The 18,928-nt window shown below is 52.7% G+C and overlaps 1 protein-coding gene and 1 pseudogene across 1 annotated transcript in view; one reads left to right on the plus strand and one right to left on the minus strand.

Moving 5' to 3' along the window:
* Positions 1-12,053, minus strand: part of PXDC1 (PX domain containing 1) — a 29,572-nt gene extending 17,519 nt beyond the window's left edge. The window contains exon 1 of the mRNA XM_039462687.2: positions 11,492-12,053. Within this exon, the coding sequence (XP_039318621.1) occupies positions 11,492-11,747 (256 nt within the window). The 5' untranslated portion in view covers positions 11,748-12,053. The remainder of the gene's footprint in view (positions 1-11,491) is intronic.
* Positions 12,054-12,456: 403 nt separating this feature from the next.
* Positions 12,457-16,269, plus strand: LOC141584380 (FUN14 domain-containing protein 1 pseudogene; annotated as a pseudogene).
* Positions 16,270-18,928: the final 2,659 nt, after the last annotated feature.

Genomic DNA, 18,928 nt, shown 5'->3' on the forward strand with positions numbered 1-18,928 from the left:
AATTTCGAATATTTACATACTGCAATTTACACAGAATTTCAAATATTTATATACTGCAAGATGTATATATGCGCCACTCTTTCAACCAAAATGCTTTGATCCTCTGCTTGCTACAGCGAAGTCTACTGAGGAAAAGGGAGCCAATTCAAAATTCCGAAAAAGCTGTTTTTAAAGAAAAGACAATTATATAACTCATTCCCACAAAGTGCTTCTTTATTCGAAGGCACGCAAAAGTACTGTTCTATTTCAGCTTTTCTTACAGCTAGAATACTAGTTTTAAGTTCATCAAATGATGACACAGTAGTTGTATTCGGTTCACGAGACTGACTTTTTGCATAGTCAATGCATCCAGCACGTGTATACTCATTTCATAGGACAGAAAGCGCGATCTAACAGTTTGTAAGTATTACAGAGGTTCGTAACGCTGTTACCTTGGCTTGGCTGGTATCTCTTTGGCTACATCTTTGATTTGATTCACGTGCACCTCTTGGTTGCCTTACTAACCTACAAGGGTAACACTAAGGAGATAAATACATTCTGCAGTACACTGGTCTCCTTTTAGTATGACCAAATTTAGCAAATAAAACACGGCATGCCTAATTAAATGTGAATTTCAGATAAACAATGAATAATGCAAAAGCAGAGACAGGCTTAACACTAAAAACATTTGCTGCTTATTTGACATTCAGACCTAACTTTGGATCCTGTATTTTATCTACCTACACTATCTTCTTTGTGACTCACCTTCCAGACTAAACTATAGAAAGGCAAGTGTACCTGGAAACCCCGTTAGTATTTTTAGTTGAGCATGCAGACCCTTCTCGACCCAACCCCAGCCCACCTACCTCACCAACTCTGTGCCCTGTAAAGCCCATCTTCACGCCAACCCCGAGACACAGGCCCTTGCTGCCCAACAGCCTCCAGGAGAGCTGTCCTGTTCTCCGGCCTCCCCCATCTCCAGGCTCACGATGAGGCAAATCCACTCGGGAAAAGCCACCTGCTCTGTGACGATGGGACTGGGTCCTCCCTGTGGGCCCAGAAAGCCCATCCCGCCCTCTACAGCCTCTTGCTCCTCTACGATGACTGTGCTTCACCTGCGGGTCTCCCCAGGGACTAGTGGGAGCCATAGGGCAGGAGGCGCCTCGGGCTCATCTCCCTGTGACCAGCAACCAGCACAGTGCCCGGCCCACACAAGGGATGCGATGTTCGCTGTTTGCTGGCAGAATAAACTTGCATCAGACAAGGCACAAGTAGACAGGCGTCATCCAGTCTCCTGTGTGGGTTCCAGCTTACCTGGGGCAGCACCCCAGTCTCAGTCTTGTCATCATTACCCTCTGCCTGACCCCAGGCAGAAATGACCAGCAGCAGGCTCTTAGGTCACCAGCCTCAAAGGACAGTCTCAAGGGCCAAGTGGCAGTAAAACTGCTGAGCCACGCTGGTTTATTTGCAGAAATGTGCAGAACCACACTGCTTCCTTTCACCTGTTTTTATGTTTCTGGATGGAAGCCAAATTGTGCTCAGTGAGTATGTAAACATGCTTGCCAACCAAACAAAAGCAGCCTGGGAAAATTTAGATGGGGAAAGTGAAGAGCTGGAATCCCTCCCTGCAAGCACAGAAACGACCAGGGCTTACTCTTTAAGCTCTAGGCTTTTTAGTTAGGGCCACTTCCATTAATGAATTCCCTGTTCTGGCTGCTCGTGGTGACAAGCTGCCATCTGCATCAGCTTTCTCAGGACACTGTGGTCCCTTCTCCACAGAGACAGTCCACCTGAAAGACAACAAGTGCTGGTCCCTTTGCCAGGAGGGGCCACAGCTGATTCATGAAGTGATGAATTCTGCTAAACGTACTGAAACCCACCTGATTGACAGCAGCACAGTGGGACAGCTGCTGCCAGAAGAGCTCCAGAGCACAGCCACGAGAATGCGGTCGCGTGCTGCCCTGAGCAGCAAAGGCCTCCCTGCCCCCAATCCAGACGTGGCCCCGGCAAGAAGCTACAGACAGCCTGGCCTTCTTAAAATGCCAAAGTTCACATCTCCCTACTCCCCGCTTCAATTGTTTTTAAAATGTTTTAAACACACCAAACGGATGGGTGTATTTGATGTGGAAGGAAAATGCTTTTCAAAAAAAACTGTGCAGCTGTCCACTGGGACCACAGTGCAGAAATGAAAGAAGTCTTCATTTTGCAATTTTGGATGGTTTCACTCTCTGTTTCACAGATGAAAACCTCAAATGCCTGCTGCCACCACCCCAAATGACAACTACTCCAATTTATAAAGAAGAAGTTTTGAGCAGAATCCACGTTTAAGACACTTTATTTTCCAGAAACAGATGAGAAGAACTGTAAGTTTAAAAAGTACTGCTTCCCCCAGAGCAAACTATTGCGCGCATGTGCGTTTCTTTCTATCCTACCTGGTGTACTCTTCCTTCGAAACTCAAGTGCTTCGGCTTCCAATAGCTAGTGGAACTTTTCCAAATGTCACCTGTTTATCGTAAGCAACGATTTGAAAACTTGCTTTCAACACTGCACTTAAATACAATTAAGATCATCTAAAATTTTTGCTTTTCTAGTCCAAATATTGTTCATGGCATGACAATTCTGTGGGGTTCTTGTCCGAGTTAGTTTTGCTGTCTGAGATCACACAGATAAATACGGCAGGCAGGTAAGAGAACCGTGAAACGGAAGCAGAGCCGCTTGAGTCGGCTTTCAGGACTGGCCAGAAGGGGGCGCGCGCACTCTGCAGAAAACGCAGGACGGCGTTCACTGCAAGGCACGCTGAAGTTTTAAGCTCAGAGCTCACAGACCCGGAAACTGTTCTAACTTCTGATAAAGTATAATCGCTAATATGACCTCAACTTTTAAACTCTCATCCTACACAATTTGTGACATGAGAATTTCATCCAGATGTAGCCAAACAGTTAAGAATTTGAAACCAAAAAACTGGTAACACATCAGTGCATGAACACCAGTGGGCCGACTGGACACGCACTGGGGGGCCGCGTGTCAGCAGGAGGCAGCGGTGTGACTTTTCTTTCTAAAGCAGTTTGGCCTGGGAAGTTGAAAACAGCACGGTATCTGTCAGTCTGGGATTCGCTGCTTTTCTGCAAACACAAGCACCTGATTTGTTCTTGGAGACAGAACTGAAGGCGCTGGCGTCAGCACAAGGGTCTGACAGTGAGCGCCAACATAAACGCGGCTTCCGAGGCTCAGAAACCCGGGTCCAGAGTCGCACTTTTTTGGGAAGTGGAGGCTTTGAGCTCCACACTTGTGGTAACTGGACCAGCTTCCTCAGGGAGGCCCTGGGCCATCTGACTCTAGCAGGAGGGCGTCCTGCTCCTGCAATTCTGAAACTCCAGGACGGACGCAGCTCGGGTGCGCTGGGAGGTCACGCACGGAGGAGCGTCCACGACCCAAAAACAGGCCTCTCTGAGCGCTCCGAGGACGCTTTCCCACACGCACACAACAGACAGCCCCGGGGAAATGCTCTTCGAAGTGAACTTTCAGACTGAATCATAAATTACATTTCCACTGTGTCCTTTCCATTTAACAAACGTGCCCGTCAGCACACTACACAGACGCAGAAGTGAAGGGGGGATGGAGCCTCATCTCGTGTCTGCATAGGAGACAGACACTCTTTAAAGGTGGGGTATAATACACATTTTGGAAAATAAATATCTAAAATGTTTCGGGAAAACCTTTAAAACTTCCGAAGTACCTGTTTTCTAAACAGGCAGTCAATACTTAGAGGCAGCCAGTTAAGAACTCACTAGCTGGTGGTTCGGCGGATATCTAAACATCCCAAGGAAGTTCTAACTCTCCGGGAACCTGGGGCTGCTCTTTGCTCTCCGGAGACTCACGCGCTTCCACCTGCGCCAGGACAGAAGGCCTCCCCCCCGCACCTCCACCCTGCAATGCACCAGGGGCGCCCAGCAGCTGGTCCACAGCCAGCCCCACCCCGCGCCCTACATCTTTACTGGAGTGAAGAGCTGAGCTGAGAACGTAGGAGGAAGCGATGGAAGGCGTGGAAGAAACAGAGAACAACCGGAGGATCCAAAGCGGGGCCTGAGGGAAGCCTCCCTTCCTTCCTCTGCAGCAGCTACTGCCTCCTGCACCTGGGATGAGGCTCCTGGAGTGAGTGAAAAAGCAGTGCTTGACTTAACCTCACTGAGCTCTGCTTTTCCCATAATCCTGCCTTCTCTAGGCCTTTTCATTTTGCTCCCCACTAAAATTCAAATCCCCTGCCTAAATTTTACACTCAACATTTTCCAACAGCCATCCACTTAGCCAGTCGGGCTTGCAGCAACACAGGTACCTGGGGGGGGAGCGGCGCACCCAGGCGGGAAGGAAGCACTTGGCTCGCTCTACCCAAAGCACCACAGCTCCTTCCTCACCAGGCTGGGGATACCACAGCCAACAAGATGGACGAGATCCCGGCCTCCCGGCACCTTCATGCTAGCCAGGAGGGCCAGCAGGAGGCAAACGCGGACCACAAAGCGTCCCCCACCTGGCAAATCCAGATGCCAGGAGGAGGTACGGCAGGGCATCCCCCCACTCCGGGGCAGGAGGCAGCCTGAAGGGTGAGCAGATATAAGGGTGAAAGGGGTTGGGGAAAAGGGGAGTGCCATGGGGAATGTGGAGGGCAGGAGTGGGGAGAGCCGAGACCAGTAAAGACAAGCAGGGCCTCACAAATCCTGTGAAAGGAGGCGACAGCTTCCCACGGAGGTCTGGCCACAAGAACTCTGTGCACTTGGCAATCCTTATTTATTTTATTTAGAGACAAAGTCTCGCTCTTGTCACCCAGGTTAGAGTACAGTGGCGCAATCTCAGCTCACTGCAACCTCCACCTCCAGGGTTCAAGCAATTCTCCAGCCTCAGCCTCCCGAGTAGCTGGGACTACAGGTATGTGCTACTACACCCAGCTAACTTTTATATTTTTAGTAGAGATGGGGTTTCACCATGTTGGCCTGGCTGGTCTCGAATTCCTCACCTCAAGTGATCCGCCCCCGCCTCGGCCTCCCAAAGTGCTGGGATTACAGGCATGAGTCACTACATCCAACAATTCTTTCTTAGGATCACAGGTACCATGGCCCCCGGGATTCCATGGTAATCCAAGCCTGGCTCACACACAGCACCAATTCTAGTTTCTGGACCAGCAAGGCCACAGGCCCAGTTCTAGGAATCCCACTGAAGTCGGTGATGACCTCCTTTGTGGGCTCTGTCTCTTTAGCCAGGGCAGGGGTATTCTCCCAGGGAGGATGGGGGGGCCACACTCAGAAGGGGGTAGGCCCATGAGTGAGCCGGTCCTGCCAAGAGCCAGCCTCCAGCACTCTCCCGCAGACCACTGTCATCAAGGGAATGCAGCACATGCCAGGGCAAAGGGCGGATGGTCCCAAAGCCAGCAGCCTGCACGCATCCAGCCTGGTGCTCGGCACTCTGCGGATACCACTGTTTTCGGTGCTCACAACCGCCCTGCGTGCAGATGTTATTACTGCTATAACATCAACAACGCACCCAAGGCTTGAGGAACTGAGCCACTTGCCTGGAGTGACATGTAGGTGGCAAAGCCAGCATCCAACCCCACCTGTCTGGGTCCAAAGCCAGTGCTTTCAGTCTGACCTCTCCTATGAAGGCCTGGCTGTGTCCCCAGGTGGGGAATCCCTGAACCTAACCCTTCTCACTGTAACTGAGCTGTGTCCCGGGTGGCTGAGCCAGGGGCTGACCCCTCCCACCACGGCCCAGCTGTGTCCCAGGTGGGTGACCCAGAAATCTGGCAGGCCTCGATCATCTGTGGTGAGACTGAGAGCTGGTACCCGTCAAAGTCTGAACTGCAAGCTCTGCCCTCCCGCTCTGTGCCCCGTCCAACGCCTGCCCACCTTGTGTCTTCCTCTGAGTCTAACACATAAGCAGCTTCTTAAAAATGGGAAGAAACCCTGCAGGTGTAAGTTGGCAAAAGAGCTGCATGGTCTGTCTGATGTCCCCACTCCCTGTGGGGCAGGGCAAGAGGGGGCATGGCAAGAGGTGTCTGTCTGGAAAATGTCACCACACATGGTGAGCGCTCAGCTCCTCTCGAGTCCTGGCTGCTCTGCGACGAAGCTGCGGCTTTTCAGCACCAACCGCCACCGTGGAAGGCAGTAGCCCTGGAGGCAGGTCCATGTCCATTCTCCAGCTGGGAGGTGAGCTTAGGTGTCACCTGGGGTCCAGGAGCTCAATCTGAGATGTCAGGGGCCGCAAACCAAACGCAGCCCAGTGGCCCTTTACAGAAAAGGAAGAGGATCCCAGGTACAGCAGGATAGGAGAAGCAGAGTGGAAGGCAGGCTTTGGGCTTCGGAAAGAAGAGCCAGACAGAAGAAAGAGAAGGCTGCGTGAAGGTGGGTGGTCCCACGGGAGCTCCGGCAGGGCGCCCCCAGTGCGTGGTGACTTGGCCAGGTCAAGAGAGTCAAAAATAGGTCTGTGAGTCAGAAAAGAAGATCCAAGTCCCCTGAGAAGTGAAACTACCCCTGCTGGGTGGGGCCGAAGGACACAGGTGAAGTTCTGCATGGGGGCAGGGCTGTGGCTGGAGGCAAAGGGCAGGCTCACCCAGCACCCCACTTGCAAGGGCCCACCAGCTGGGCCAGAGATGGCGCCTCTGTGCCCCTGCTCTGCTGCCTGGGACTCGTGTGGCCCATGATCATTTTTTAGCCACTTGTTACTAAGAAAGTAAACTCCCTGGCTTTGCAGTTGGCCCCTCGGGTGGGAGTCTCCCTTGTGTTTCAGGGTAACACAGAGCTTCCCCCGTCATTGTCCACCTGAGAACAGCATGAGTGGGTTCAGGCTCTGGATCGAAGCACGCAACTTCCTAGAGCTGTCACGGCTGTGGGACTCAGGCGGTCACACCTGTGTCCAGCCCTTTTCTGGTAATGTCCCGGATGCTAGTTCGCTGTACTCAGCTCTCAAGTCTGAGAGTCTCCTAGCATGCAGGTAGATGAATGTCCTTGGTGATGAAGGTGAGCACAGGCAGGTACATTAGCACCACACAGGCTCATGATCACGGGCCTGACTAAGAAAAAAAGCTAAAATCCCGCCTCCCAAGCTGCCCTCCTGAGCCACCTTTCGCCTCATGCCAGCTCCTCCCGTAGACTCCTTCATGGCAATCCTGCCAGTCCTGCACCTCAGGCTGAAAACGCTGGGGTCATCCGCACACTCCTCTGCGTCCCACGTCTGGCCTTGCAGTGCCCCTGTGGCTCTCCCTCAACTCAAATCAGCATTTGCCCACTTCTCCCACCTGCTCTGCTGCACCAGGCCCCACTACCTGCCTCCCTTGGTCTTTCTCCGGACAGCAGCCCGAGTTTGAGTCAGGCCACATCACTTCTCTGCTCAGAGCCCTCTCTGAATCAAAGAGCCCAAATATGACCACAACATGCCCCTCTCCCTCCCTGCCTGACCAACACTCTCCACACCAGCCATTGCACCTCCTCACTCCCCAACCCCACCAGGCCTCAGGGCCTTTGCACTGCTCTTCCCACTGCTTCGAATCCTCTTCCCCAGGTACCCACTGGCTTGCTCCCCACTTTCCTTCAGGTCTCTATTCAAAGGTCACTTGTCCCTGATCTCCCCATATAAACACAAAACCCCTTCCCTGCTCCTGCAAGTCACAGCTCCTTTCTTTGCTTACTTTTTTCTTTTGAACATTATCAGTGTCTCTTATATTTTGTTACTTGTTTGCCTTGTTTATTATTGGATTTCTCCCAACCAGAATATAAGAATCATGAGGGCAGGTATGTTCTCGGTCTCCTGTTCACTGTTGTGCCACCCTCACCTAGACACATGGTAGGCACTGTGCAGACATTGGATGGAATGAATGAATGTAAAACCGAAACGTGGATTGTACAGCTGCCAAGACTCAAAGATCACCTGACTACTCGGGAATACAATTTGTTGCTGCAGGGGTGATGTGGTTGGCTCAGAAACTATGAAAACAATGACCAAAAAAGTCTAGGAGCCTCAAACTGCCAATATGGAAATCCAGCATGTTAATGTTTTAAAGCCTAAACCTTCCTACATGTGAGAGATGTAAATAAAGGGTAACCCTGAACCATGTTAGGTATCACACAGAGGGCATTTAAATGAAAGACTGGGGCCCACTGCTGTTGAGCTTGGAAAACACAAGAATGGAACACCTTGGTAACCCAGCGATAATATCCCCAGGAAACAGCTAGCTCCCTCCCCTAAGGCTGGGAGACAAGAAAGGGAGGCGGGGCATATCCGAACCAGATGGAGAAGGTCCCGCGGGAGAACGAGAGTGCGGGGTAAGGGGCTAGAGAACAGAAGGTGGGCAAGTCCTGAGGACAGCCTGGCCCAACCTCACACAAACAGAAGGCCAGCAGGGTGCGCTAGTGAGCACTGTGCCGCCACCCCAGGCAAGAGCTGACTGTATCCCAGCAGATGTGAAACATACAAGGCCCAAGGATGGCCTCCAAGCAAGCACCACTCCGCAGTGTGTGTGCAGAGAGAAAAAAAGCACTTCTTTCCCACTGCAATACTCAAGGGACCAAGAAAAGGGCTCAGCACCCCTTTAATTGCTAGCAGATTCAAAACTGCAAATGGGGCCAAGTTTCCCACACCCTCTAAGGACGTGCAGACACTTCCAAGAGCCAGCAGAAGCTCAGAAACCCAGACTTCCTCACAAAGCTCTTAAATGGAACTAGAGGACGCAAATCTAACCCAGCCCAGAAACAGTTCAAAACATGTAAACTGGGGAATCTGATAGGGAATTATGCAGAGAAAAGCTGGCATTGTCAATACAGCACAGCAGAGCACACACATCTGGCTGCCTTTTGTGTTTATAGTTCGTATATCCAGACAATCTTTTTATGCAAAAAATAAATCTGCATGGAAATAAGGTGCAATCTGCTTTTACATTACTGGGATATATTTTACTTGGCAAATAATTTTCCTGGACTTAAAAGGATCAAAGAAAAGGAAAGGAATTCCCTGGCGCTGCACAACAAAACTCACGTGGTACTGGGCAAGGACCAGCTAACTGTCCCAAAGAAAACCAAGGACTAGAAAGGAGGCAGGACTTATGGTTCCCGCTCTGCCCTCCAGGCTCCCTTCTTTACCCCCTCCAGGGGGTGCCAGACTGGCCCTTGCAGGAGTCTCCACCACCAGGACTCAACCGAGGCAGCAGCTTCAACAGTTCCATGGTGAGCTGTTAGAAAATCCTTTTCTTGGGAGGCTGACACGGGCAGATCATGAGGTCAGGAGATCAAGACCATCCTGGCTCACATGATGAAACCCTGTCTCTACTAAATATACAAAAAATTAGCCAGGCATGGTGGCACGAGCCTGTAGTCCCAGCTACTCTGGAGGCTGAGGCAGGAGAATCACTTGAACCCAGGAGGAGGAGGTTGCAATGAACCAAGATGGCACCACTGCACGCCAGCCTGGATAATAGAGAGAAACTCTGTCCCTCCACCCCACCTCCAAAAAAAAAAATCCTTTACACCCAGCCGCTGGGCCTCACACTTACTACCCACCAACCCCGCCACCATCCTCTGACCCCTATTTCTGATTCAAGTTCCCCTTGAGGTACTTGGAGGTAGCTCTGATATCCCTTCCGAGTCTTTTCTCCATGGTGGTAATCATGCACGTCTTCAACCTTTCTTCACTCTTTGGAGACATTCTTGCATGTCCACACACCTGGTGACCATGTAAGGGACCCAGCATAATTCACAATTCACAGGAGCGCAAAAGAGGTGGAGCCAGGGCGTGTGCAGGGCAAGTCTAGTTCCACACACGCCCTCCCTGCTGCTCCAGGTCAGGCATTTCCACCTGCGTGGAGGCTACTGAAACCACACCCTCTTTCCACTGTCTGGCCCAACCCCAGCCAGAAGCAGCTGATGCGGGTGGTAACAATGACAACCGGCATTTATGAAAGACCTGCTCTTGTCAGACCCTCCGCTGTGCCTTTCTTTCAGTCCTCACAAACGTCAGAAGCCACAGGTGCAAAGTTAACAGGGGAGGAGCCCCACGGGGAGCCTGCTGCAACCAGCCTGCCTGGGGTCACAGAGCTAGGACGCCTGACCACAGCCAGGCTCAGGGATTCCATGTATTTAAGCCCTGTTCCAGGAAAGGTCATTGAATAAACCGCTGTTCCTTCACGACGCTTTCCTGATTTGGGCATTCATTTGTTAAATTTAAAATATCATAACAAATAGCAAATCCAAGGAAAACTGCTTCCATGCTTGAAATAACACCAAACTGTCTGGAGAACAGCTATAAATGTGAGGCTCTGGGGGAGCAGAGGGAGGCCTGAAAGGCGGGCCTTCTCACTCAGGGCCCCAACTGGCTGGCTGTGGGAGCCCTTCCAAACGATGCGTCATGAGAACCCAGCTAATTATCCACGCAATTCACACACCGGGGTGGGGGCCATCACCATGGGGGAAGCCGAGGCTATCTCAAGACCGAAGCCAAACAGGAGGCTAGGGAGACTTGCATGGGCCACCCTCTGCTTTAGTAACTTGGCCCTAAGCTTCGGGGTAGGGGGGGAGTCTCTGCTTACAGGACGACTTCGAAAAGGAAGGCTATTGGGTCACTGTCCCAATGATCTGAGCTACAGGTGGTCACACACTGGGGAGTGGGGGGAGGCCCGGCTCGGAAGTCCTCTTCCCACTCCTCCCGTCCTGGCCCTCACAGGCAGCTCCTCTCCCCGCCTCCCCCCAACACCCCGAAATTCCTCCCGTCTCAACTCCAGCACCTCTCTCTTGAGTCCTCCCTGCCTCCAGCCCCCTCTCAGCTTGGCCTCCAAAAGGAAGTTCAGGCAGAGCCGTAGGAAAAGGGAAGCCACCACGGTTTCTGAAAACAATTCCCGAGGGCCAGGACGGTCACAAGGTCGGGGAGGAAGCGGCGCAGCTGATCAAATGCGAGTGGGACTAGCCCCCTGGGGTGGGGTGGGGGAACCCTGGTTGTCTGCGGCAGCCGCTGGCGGGGCGGCCCCTCCAAAGAGGGACGGAAGGGCTGCGTGGCACCCTCGAACTCAAAGAGCTGGGGCGCGCCCTCCGCGGGGAGAACTCGGGGGTGGCTGCTAGACCCGACGCGACTCCTGGCCTCGAACTCCACAGTTAACCGCTCCCAGACGCTTTCCCAGAGCGCCCGCCGGCCTGCCCTTCCGAGGTACCTAGCAGTGGGCTGGGGCCCGGCCGACCCTGGGAGCCGCTCAGCACCGGGCTTTCCCGCCCTCCTCGGAAGTGACTCGTCCCCGGGACGGTCCGCCGCCCGCCCTGCCGGTCTCGACCCTTTCCCGATCCATTTCGCTCCTCCGCCGGGGGCGCCACCAGGCTCAGCAGGCCCCCGTCCCCCTACCCGCCGCCCAGGCACCCCTAGTCTGCGGGCAGGAGGGAGAAGTCGCAATCTCGGGTGAAGTTTCTTCCCCGCCTCCTCCGTGCGCTTCCAGGCGGCCACGGCCCCGCGCCCTCGGCTCCGCGACCCCGGCCTCGCGTCCCCGGCCCCACACCTTGCCGCAGCGGCCCCCGCGCCAGCTCGGGCCGGTCCTCGGGGAAGGCGTCGCGCAGGCGCTGCCAGAGGCGGCCCAGGTCGGCGAGGCTGCGGTGCAGGTAGAGCACGCTGCGGTCCGACCACTCCGTGCGGATCTCGAAGAACTCCTCCTCGTCGCCGCGCCGGCTGACGATGAGCCTGCGGATGCCGTTCACCCAGCAGCCGCGCACGAACATGTTCACGAGCGACGTGCCCTCAAACACCGCCGAGGCCATGCCACGCGCATGCCCCCGCCAAGGGCGCCCCGGCCCCGCCGCCTGCCCGCCCGCTCGCCCGCAGGAGGCGCGCCCCGGCCGGGGTAGTCCCGGGTCGGGATCGCTCGGGGCGTGTCCGGGGCCGGGGTCTGGGTCGTACGGAGTCAGTCCGGGCGGGAGTCGTCCCGGGTCGGTCCGGAGTCGTCCCGGGTCGGTCCGGGGCCGGGGTCGTCCGGGACGCGTCCGGGACCGGGGTCGTCCGAGGTCGGCCCGGCACTCCAGGAGGCTGCGTGCGGCCCGCGCTCGGGGCGGCGCGGCGGCAAGTGGCTGGGGCCGGCAGGGCGCGGCTTTATAAGGCGCTTCCCATCGCGGGAGGCGCGGGCGGCGCGGTCGTCGACGTCGAGGCCCGGCCGCGTCCGCCTCCTGCCCGCCTCCCGGGAAACGGGCGCCGCGGGCAGCCCTGGAAGGGAAGAGGTCTGGCCGGCCGCGCCCCCGCCGCCTCCGCAGAGCCCTTGCTGCTGCGGCCGCGGGAACCCCCGGAGCCGGGAGCTGGCCCGATCCCCGAGCGCTCGCCCCTGCCTAGCTCTTAGCGCCCCCCCGCGCCTCCTCCCTCGGAGCCCCGGAGCCGCAGGTCGGTGACTGGACCAGCCGGGAAGGGAGGCGGGGCGGGCTCTGCTCGCCAAGCGCTCAGCGCAGACTTTTTTCTCTTTCCGTTTCGCGATCCTTGGGACCTCCCAGGGCTGGGAGCTGCGCGCCCCACCCGGCCCGCGAGAGGATGGCAACTGCCGGGGGTCCGGAGGCGGAGCCGCGAATGTCGGGGCGGGGGGCGCGGGCCGGGCCGAGCGCCGCCCCCACCCGCCCCGAGGAGGGCCCAGGTTCCGGCCGGCCCTCAGTGCCCCGCGTCCCCTCCTTGCCCCGCGTCCCTGCCCCGCGTCCTCCCGCGCATTCCGTTCGTGCCTTAGCCGCGCCAAGGCCCGGGCCGCGGCCGGACAGACCGCTGGGCAGCCCTCGGAGAAGTGGGAAGAGAGGAGAAAACTGGCGAAAAGGTGGTTTCCTGGGAAAGAGCGCCCGGGGGAGCCGGACGCCGTGGGTGCGCTTGAGGGGACTCGGGAGTGGACTTGGGGAAACGGCCCGCATTGAAAACGGACTCAGCCACGCGTTACTGAGGCCGTTCCTACTGGGAAGAGAATTAATAGTGCTTTAGAATTACAAGTTAGCTCCAGAAATGACTCGAGTGACCTCACAGCGTGTAGGCAGGGGTGGGAGAGCCAGGGCGAGCCCCTCACCCCACTCCACCCCCCGTCCCTGCCCCCGCGGCGCTCTGAAAAGCCTTGAAAGCCCAGCGCGGCACCGAAATGTTGGAGGCCCAAGGCAGATGGCCTGCCTCGAGTCACTCCCGACCCAGATGTCCCCCACCACCATAACCAGCTTTTGTTATGACTGCGCCAGTGACTTGCAGATAGCCTAGCTTCACAGTCCTTCACCTGGTCTGGTGGACAGGTCAAGATGGAGAGTGCCAGGAGAGACTTTTCCTTTGTCTGTGTTCTTACATACACTCGTTCGTTAAATAACACATATGTTTCCCGTGTCATTTTGTGTATGGAAACAGGGGCCGTGGGAACTGGAAGTAAATAGCCAGTGTGCCAGCAGCGCTTGACTCTAGGTGGTGAGGATAAGTGCTCTTGTAACGACGGGACTAGCCCAAATGGGCCTACTTTGTTTATAACAAAATGTTGAGTTACCTTACAGGTATAGCAGAGCCAAAAACTCTTAAGTCACAAAGCCCTAGGCATGCACAATAGAAAAAGATTTGATCTCACAACGCTGGCAGCAGCTATTCGTCTCCTTGGAACGAAGAAGACTGGGACGTGACTGGAACCCGAACATGCGAACTCTCAGAAGGGAAGGGTCTCTGGGCCCAGAAGATAGGGACTAAAATCCACCTCGACATACTTACCATAAATGGCCAAATTTGAAGGCCGTCAAACAGACCCTGCCAAGCCAACGTTCCTAAGTCCTTTCCTTTGCCCTCTGCTTCCTTAAAACTTGCCCCAGACCCCAAATCAGGGAGAAAGATTTGAACCTGCCTCCTGTCTCCTTGCCGGCTGGTCTTGCAATAAAGCCTTTCTTTTCTCAAAAGCCAGTACCATGGTATTGGCTTCTGTGTACATCGGGCAGTGAGCCTGAGGCAGGAAAACAGGGTCGGGAGGCTGGGAACATAGGACCAATTCACGCTTCAGCTGTAACAGGAAATAACCTCTCCAAAGGGTATACGCTGTAAAAGACTTGACTTTATCCTACATATTTACATCGGGTGTAAGCGAAGTAACCAATGGAATCCTCTAGGGGGTATTTAAACTCCCCAAAATTCTGTAATGGGGCCTTTGAGCCCCTATGCTTGGGCTGCTCCCACGCTGTGGAGTGTATTTTCATTTTCAATAAATCTCTTTCATTCCTTCCTTGCTTTGTGTGTTTTGTCCGATTCTTTGTTCAAGACTCTGAGAACCTGGACACCCTCCACCGGTGACAAGCCCATTTGCTTAATAAGACTATTCATATTTTCTTCTCAGTATTTTTTGTTACTTATTTTCTGAAAGTGCCAGGAAGAGGAGGGCAGGCAGGGGCCACCCCAAAATAGGCCACCCGTGGTATCATGGTGACTTCTAACCCCAGTCCCCAAGAATTTGAAAGTGATGACGACTGTTATGAAGTGTTGGATTTAATTAAGTATGCAAGAAGACATCAGCGGTAGGACTGAGTATTTGACCCCAGTTTGGGACCTATGGTGTTACAGAAAAATACTCAGTAGCGCCGGGCGAGGTGGCTCACACCTGTAATCCTAGCACTTTGGGAGGCTGAGGCGGGCAGATTACGAAGTTAGGTGATCAAGACCAGCCTGACCAACATGGTGAACGCCCATCTCTACTAAAAATACAAAATTAGCCGGGTGTGGTGGCACAAGCCTGTAATCCCAGCTACTCAGGAGGCTGACGCAGAATAATCGCTTGAACCCAGGAGGCAGAGGTTTCAGTGAGCCCAGATCATGCCACTGCACTCCAGCCTGGGCAACAGAAGGAGACTCCATATCAAAAAAGAGAAGGAAAAATATTCAGTAGCTACCCAGATTGGAATGTGTGGTGTGACTGGCTGGTATGCAGGATTTTTGCTCCCGAAAAAGTTGGGAAGCTTGCAGCAACTGCAGTGACTTCCAAACTGACTGGAAGAGAATTAAAAAAGACATAAACAAAGCAAAAAGACAGACTAAGAAATGAGCAAATAAAGGAGCACCTGAAATCAACCATACAATTGAAGGAGCAATAGAATGGATTAAACAGAACATTGTGATCTCTCCAGTGGATTTGTGGGAGGCTTTTTGCTAAGACTTGCATCTTAAGAACATGAATGGTCTACCATAGCAGATTCAGCTATGAGAAGTGACGGCAACACGGTGTCCTCTCTCAATAGTACATGCTGCCGGATCTCAGAAAAACAACTTGCTGGACACTACTGAACTCACAATTTAGCATTTTGCCGTCTGCAGCCTGGCAAACTGGTGTCTGCTGTAAAACAACTTAACGTGGTCTGGTGAACAGTAGTATTTCTAAACAAAACGTGGCTTTTATCATTCTTTAGAAATTAGCCCATAAAATATCATCATTGGTTGTAGATATGGAAAGATAAGAAATCTGCTGCATTTATTGCCCTGTGAAATATAAATCCCTTTTTTTACTTAGATAAGATTTTATGGCTGGGCACAGTATTTTGGGAGGCCAAGGTGGGTGGATCACCTGAGGTCAGGAGTTCAAGACCAGCCTGACCAAAATGGTGAAACCCTGTCCCTACTAAAACTACAAAAAAACGACCCAAGCGTGGTGGAAGGTGCCTGTAATCCCAGCTACTCGGGAGGCTGAGGCACGAGAATCTCTTGAACCCAGAAGGTGAAGGTTGCAATGAGCCGAAGTTACGCCACTGTACTCCAGCCTGGGTAACAGAGTGAGACCCTGTCTCAAGTAAATAAATAAGATGTTCTTCATCATGCTTTACGGTATAATGCCCGTAATTTTAAAATTTCTTTTATAGCCGGGCGTGGTGGCTCACACCTGTAATCCCAGCACTTTGGGAGGCCGAGGAGGGTGGATCACCTGATGTCGGGAGTTTGAGACCAGCCTCACCAAAATGGAGAATCCCTGTCTCTATTAAAAATACAGAATTAGCCGGGCATGGTGGCACATACCTGTAATCTCAGATACTCAGGAGGCTGAGGCAGGAGAATCACTTGAACCTGGGAGGCTTGTGATTGTGGATTGCACCATTGCTCTTCAGGCTGGGCAAGAAGAATGAAACTCTGTCTCAAAAAAAAAAAAAAAGAAAAGAAAAGAAAATAGAAAATTTGTATTATAGCTTCAATATAAGGACCGACTTCTTTAAAAAAGATATGTTGCCGGGCGCGGTGGCTCAAGCCTGTAATCCCAGCACTTTGGGAGGCTGAGGCGGGTGGATCACGAGGTCGAGAGATCGAGATCATCCTGGTCAACATGGTGAAACCCCGTCTCTACTAAAAATACAAAAAAATTAGCTGGGCATGGTGGCACATGCCTGTAATCCCAGCTACTAAGGAGGCTGAGGCAGGAGAATTTCTTGACCCCAGGAGGCGGAGGTTGCGCCATTGCACTCCAGCCTGGGTAACAAGAGCGAAACTGTCTCAAAAAAAAAAGATATGTTTGCAGTAAATTGAAGAACTCTAATGCCCCTTTGTGGAGGAAAGCTTTAGAAATGATATAATTATTAAAGATATTAAATAGACAAAAAAAAATTTCAAATAATGATGATGATGAAAGAATCTATTTAGTGAGTATTAAAACTTCTGACTACTTCTAACTATTGGTCCTACCCAGCCACTGATTAAGTCCAGTTGTGTAGTCTAAACTGCTCACTTGATTTGTCTTTGCTTCCATTTGCCTTTCCATGAAATGGGAATTTAAAAAAAAAATGAAAGGCCCATGACTGTTGTGAGGATAAATAAAATGATACAGGCCGAAAGGGTGCCGTGGGCACCTTTGAGGACTTGTGTTATATAAATGTCAATAACAGATACAGAGGAGGCCGAGCGGTTTCGGGTTGTAAATCCAGCTGATTAGCTGGGGATGTTACATAATAGAATCTGCAAATGGAGAACAAAGAGGAGCCCTCAGGGTCACCCGCCCATCTTCCAAGCCTGGTTTAGAATTACAAAGGTGTAGCCAAGGAGGAGCCCTGTTGTAGGTAAGAGCTTTGGAAACCAGATACCTCAATCCGATGAATACGAGTAAGTAATGAGAAGACTTCATGAAACTCAAGGCCTTTCTTCTGAGGGGTGTTGGGGTGTCCTGTTTATTTTCTTCAGTGGCGGTTTTGTTTGGATTTAGATTTTCTTTTTTTAAGTGCTATTTATTCTCCCTGGCCCTCAAAGTGAAGAGGAAGACAACGCAAAGGCCAGGAGGCATCCCTCCAGGTTTCCCTCTGTGACCCATTCATCTGGCAGCTGACAGCACAATAGCGGGCCCTATGCTGCCCAGAGTCTGATCAGTAAGATTAACTTCTAGAGCCAGAAGTGAGCAGTGAGTGTGGGATGGGAGAGGAGATGCTGGCCCTGGGGTGCCCTAACCCCACAGGTTCCGCTATATGTAACCCCCATTCCATCCCACCTACGTTACTTCTCCCAACCCCGGAAGGGAGAACTAAAGAGGGTCTTTTTTGTTTTTAATCACTACATGTGTTTGCAAAGAGTTTGGAGCTTCATGTGATTGACAAGCTGTTCACAAAAACACCATGATTTGCATGTTCAGTTCTGCCTCACCGGTCAGTTGTTCTAGACACAGTTGTTCTAGACACGGTAAAATAGTTCAGTGAACATCCCGCAAAACTGCAGCTCTTGGCCTGGTGTGGTGGCTCACACCTGTTAATCCCAGCACTTTGAAAGGCTGAGGCAGGTGAATCACGAGGTCAGGAGATTGAAACCATCCTGGCCAACATGGTGAAACCCCATGTTTCACCAAACTGAAAATACAGAAATTAGCTGGGCATGGTGGCACGCACCTGTAGGCCTGTAGTCCCAGCTACTTGGGAGGCTGAGGCTGGAGAATCGCTCGAACCCCGGAGGCAGAGATTGCAGTGAGCCGAGATCACGCCACTGAACTTCAGCCTGGTGACAGAGCGAAGCTCTGGCTCAAAAAACGGCAACAGCAAAAACTGCAGCTCTTCTCTGTTTCTTTTCAAAACCAAAGGAATGGGACCTCAGAGTTGTGAATGTTTTCAGATACAGTAACCAATTTGATCCTCACAACAGCCCAGGGAGGGCAGGAAGAGATCCTGGGTCCTTAGCAATCGAGGAAATAAGGCTCCTCCAAGAGGGTCTGGAGAGGCCCCCGGTGGCAGGCTACCCCTACGTGAAGACCCTGCTTGGCCCAGCTCCTGCAGATTCACCCCCTGATCTGACCGGGGTGCCAGCACACTGGTGTTCAGGGTCTCCAAAGGCCCTGTGCCTTCCCTAGGGGAACTGCTCACAGGCCCTCAGCCTGGCATCTCTCCCACACCTGCCCTGAACTGCTCATTCCTACTCTTGCTTTAGACCAGGGCTTTTCTTTTCTTTTCTTTTTCTTTTTTTTTTTTTTTCAAGACAGGGTTTCACCATGTTGGTCAGGCTGGTCTTGAACTCCTGACCTCAGATGATCCGCCAGCCTTGGCCTCCAAAGTGCTTGGATTACAGGCAGGAGCCACCACACCCGGCCATAGACCAGGGCTTTTCAAACCCTCCAGTGCCTGTGAATTTCCCGGGAACTTGTTACAAAGTAAATTCTGATTCAGGAGGCCTAGGCGGAGCCTGGGATTCTGCATTTCTGACAGGCTGCCAGAGCTCATGACCATCTGCTGGTCACACTGAGCAGCAAGGCTGATCCTAGCATAGGCCTCACTTGGTCTGGGATATGTCAAGAGACACTATTGTGCCATCTCCTGGTGGCCTGCCTTGGTTCGTAATTATAATGAGTGTTTGTTATGTTTTCCTTGCTGGAGTGTAATCTCCACAAAGGCAGGGACTAGAACTCACTCATTCCTATTTGTATTCCCAGTGCCTAGCACAGTACCCGACACATGATAAATGCTCACTAAATAGCTATCAAATGGATAAGTGAATGAAAGACAAGAGCCAACACTGGTTTTCCCAC

This window comes from Saimiri boliviensis, chromosome 4 (genome assembly GCF_048565385.1).
Source record: "Saimiri boliviensis isolate mSaiBol1 chromosome 4, mSaiBol1.pri, whole genome shotgun sequence".
Classification (NCBI taxonomy): domain Eukaryota; kingdom Metazoa; phylum Chordata; class Mammalia; order Primates; family Cebidae; genus Saimiri; species Saimiri boliviensis.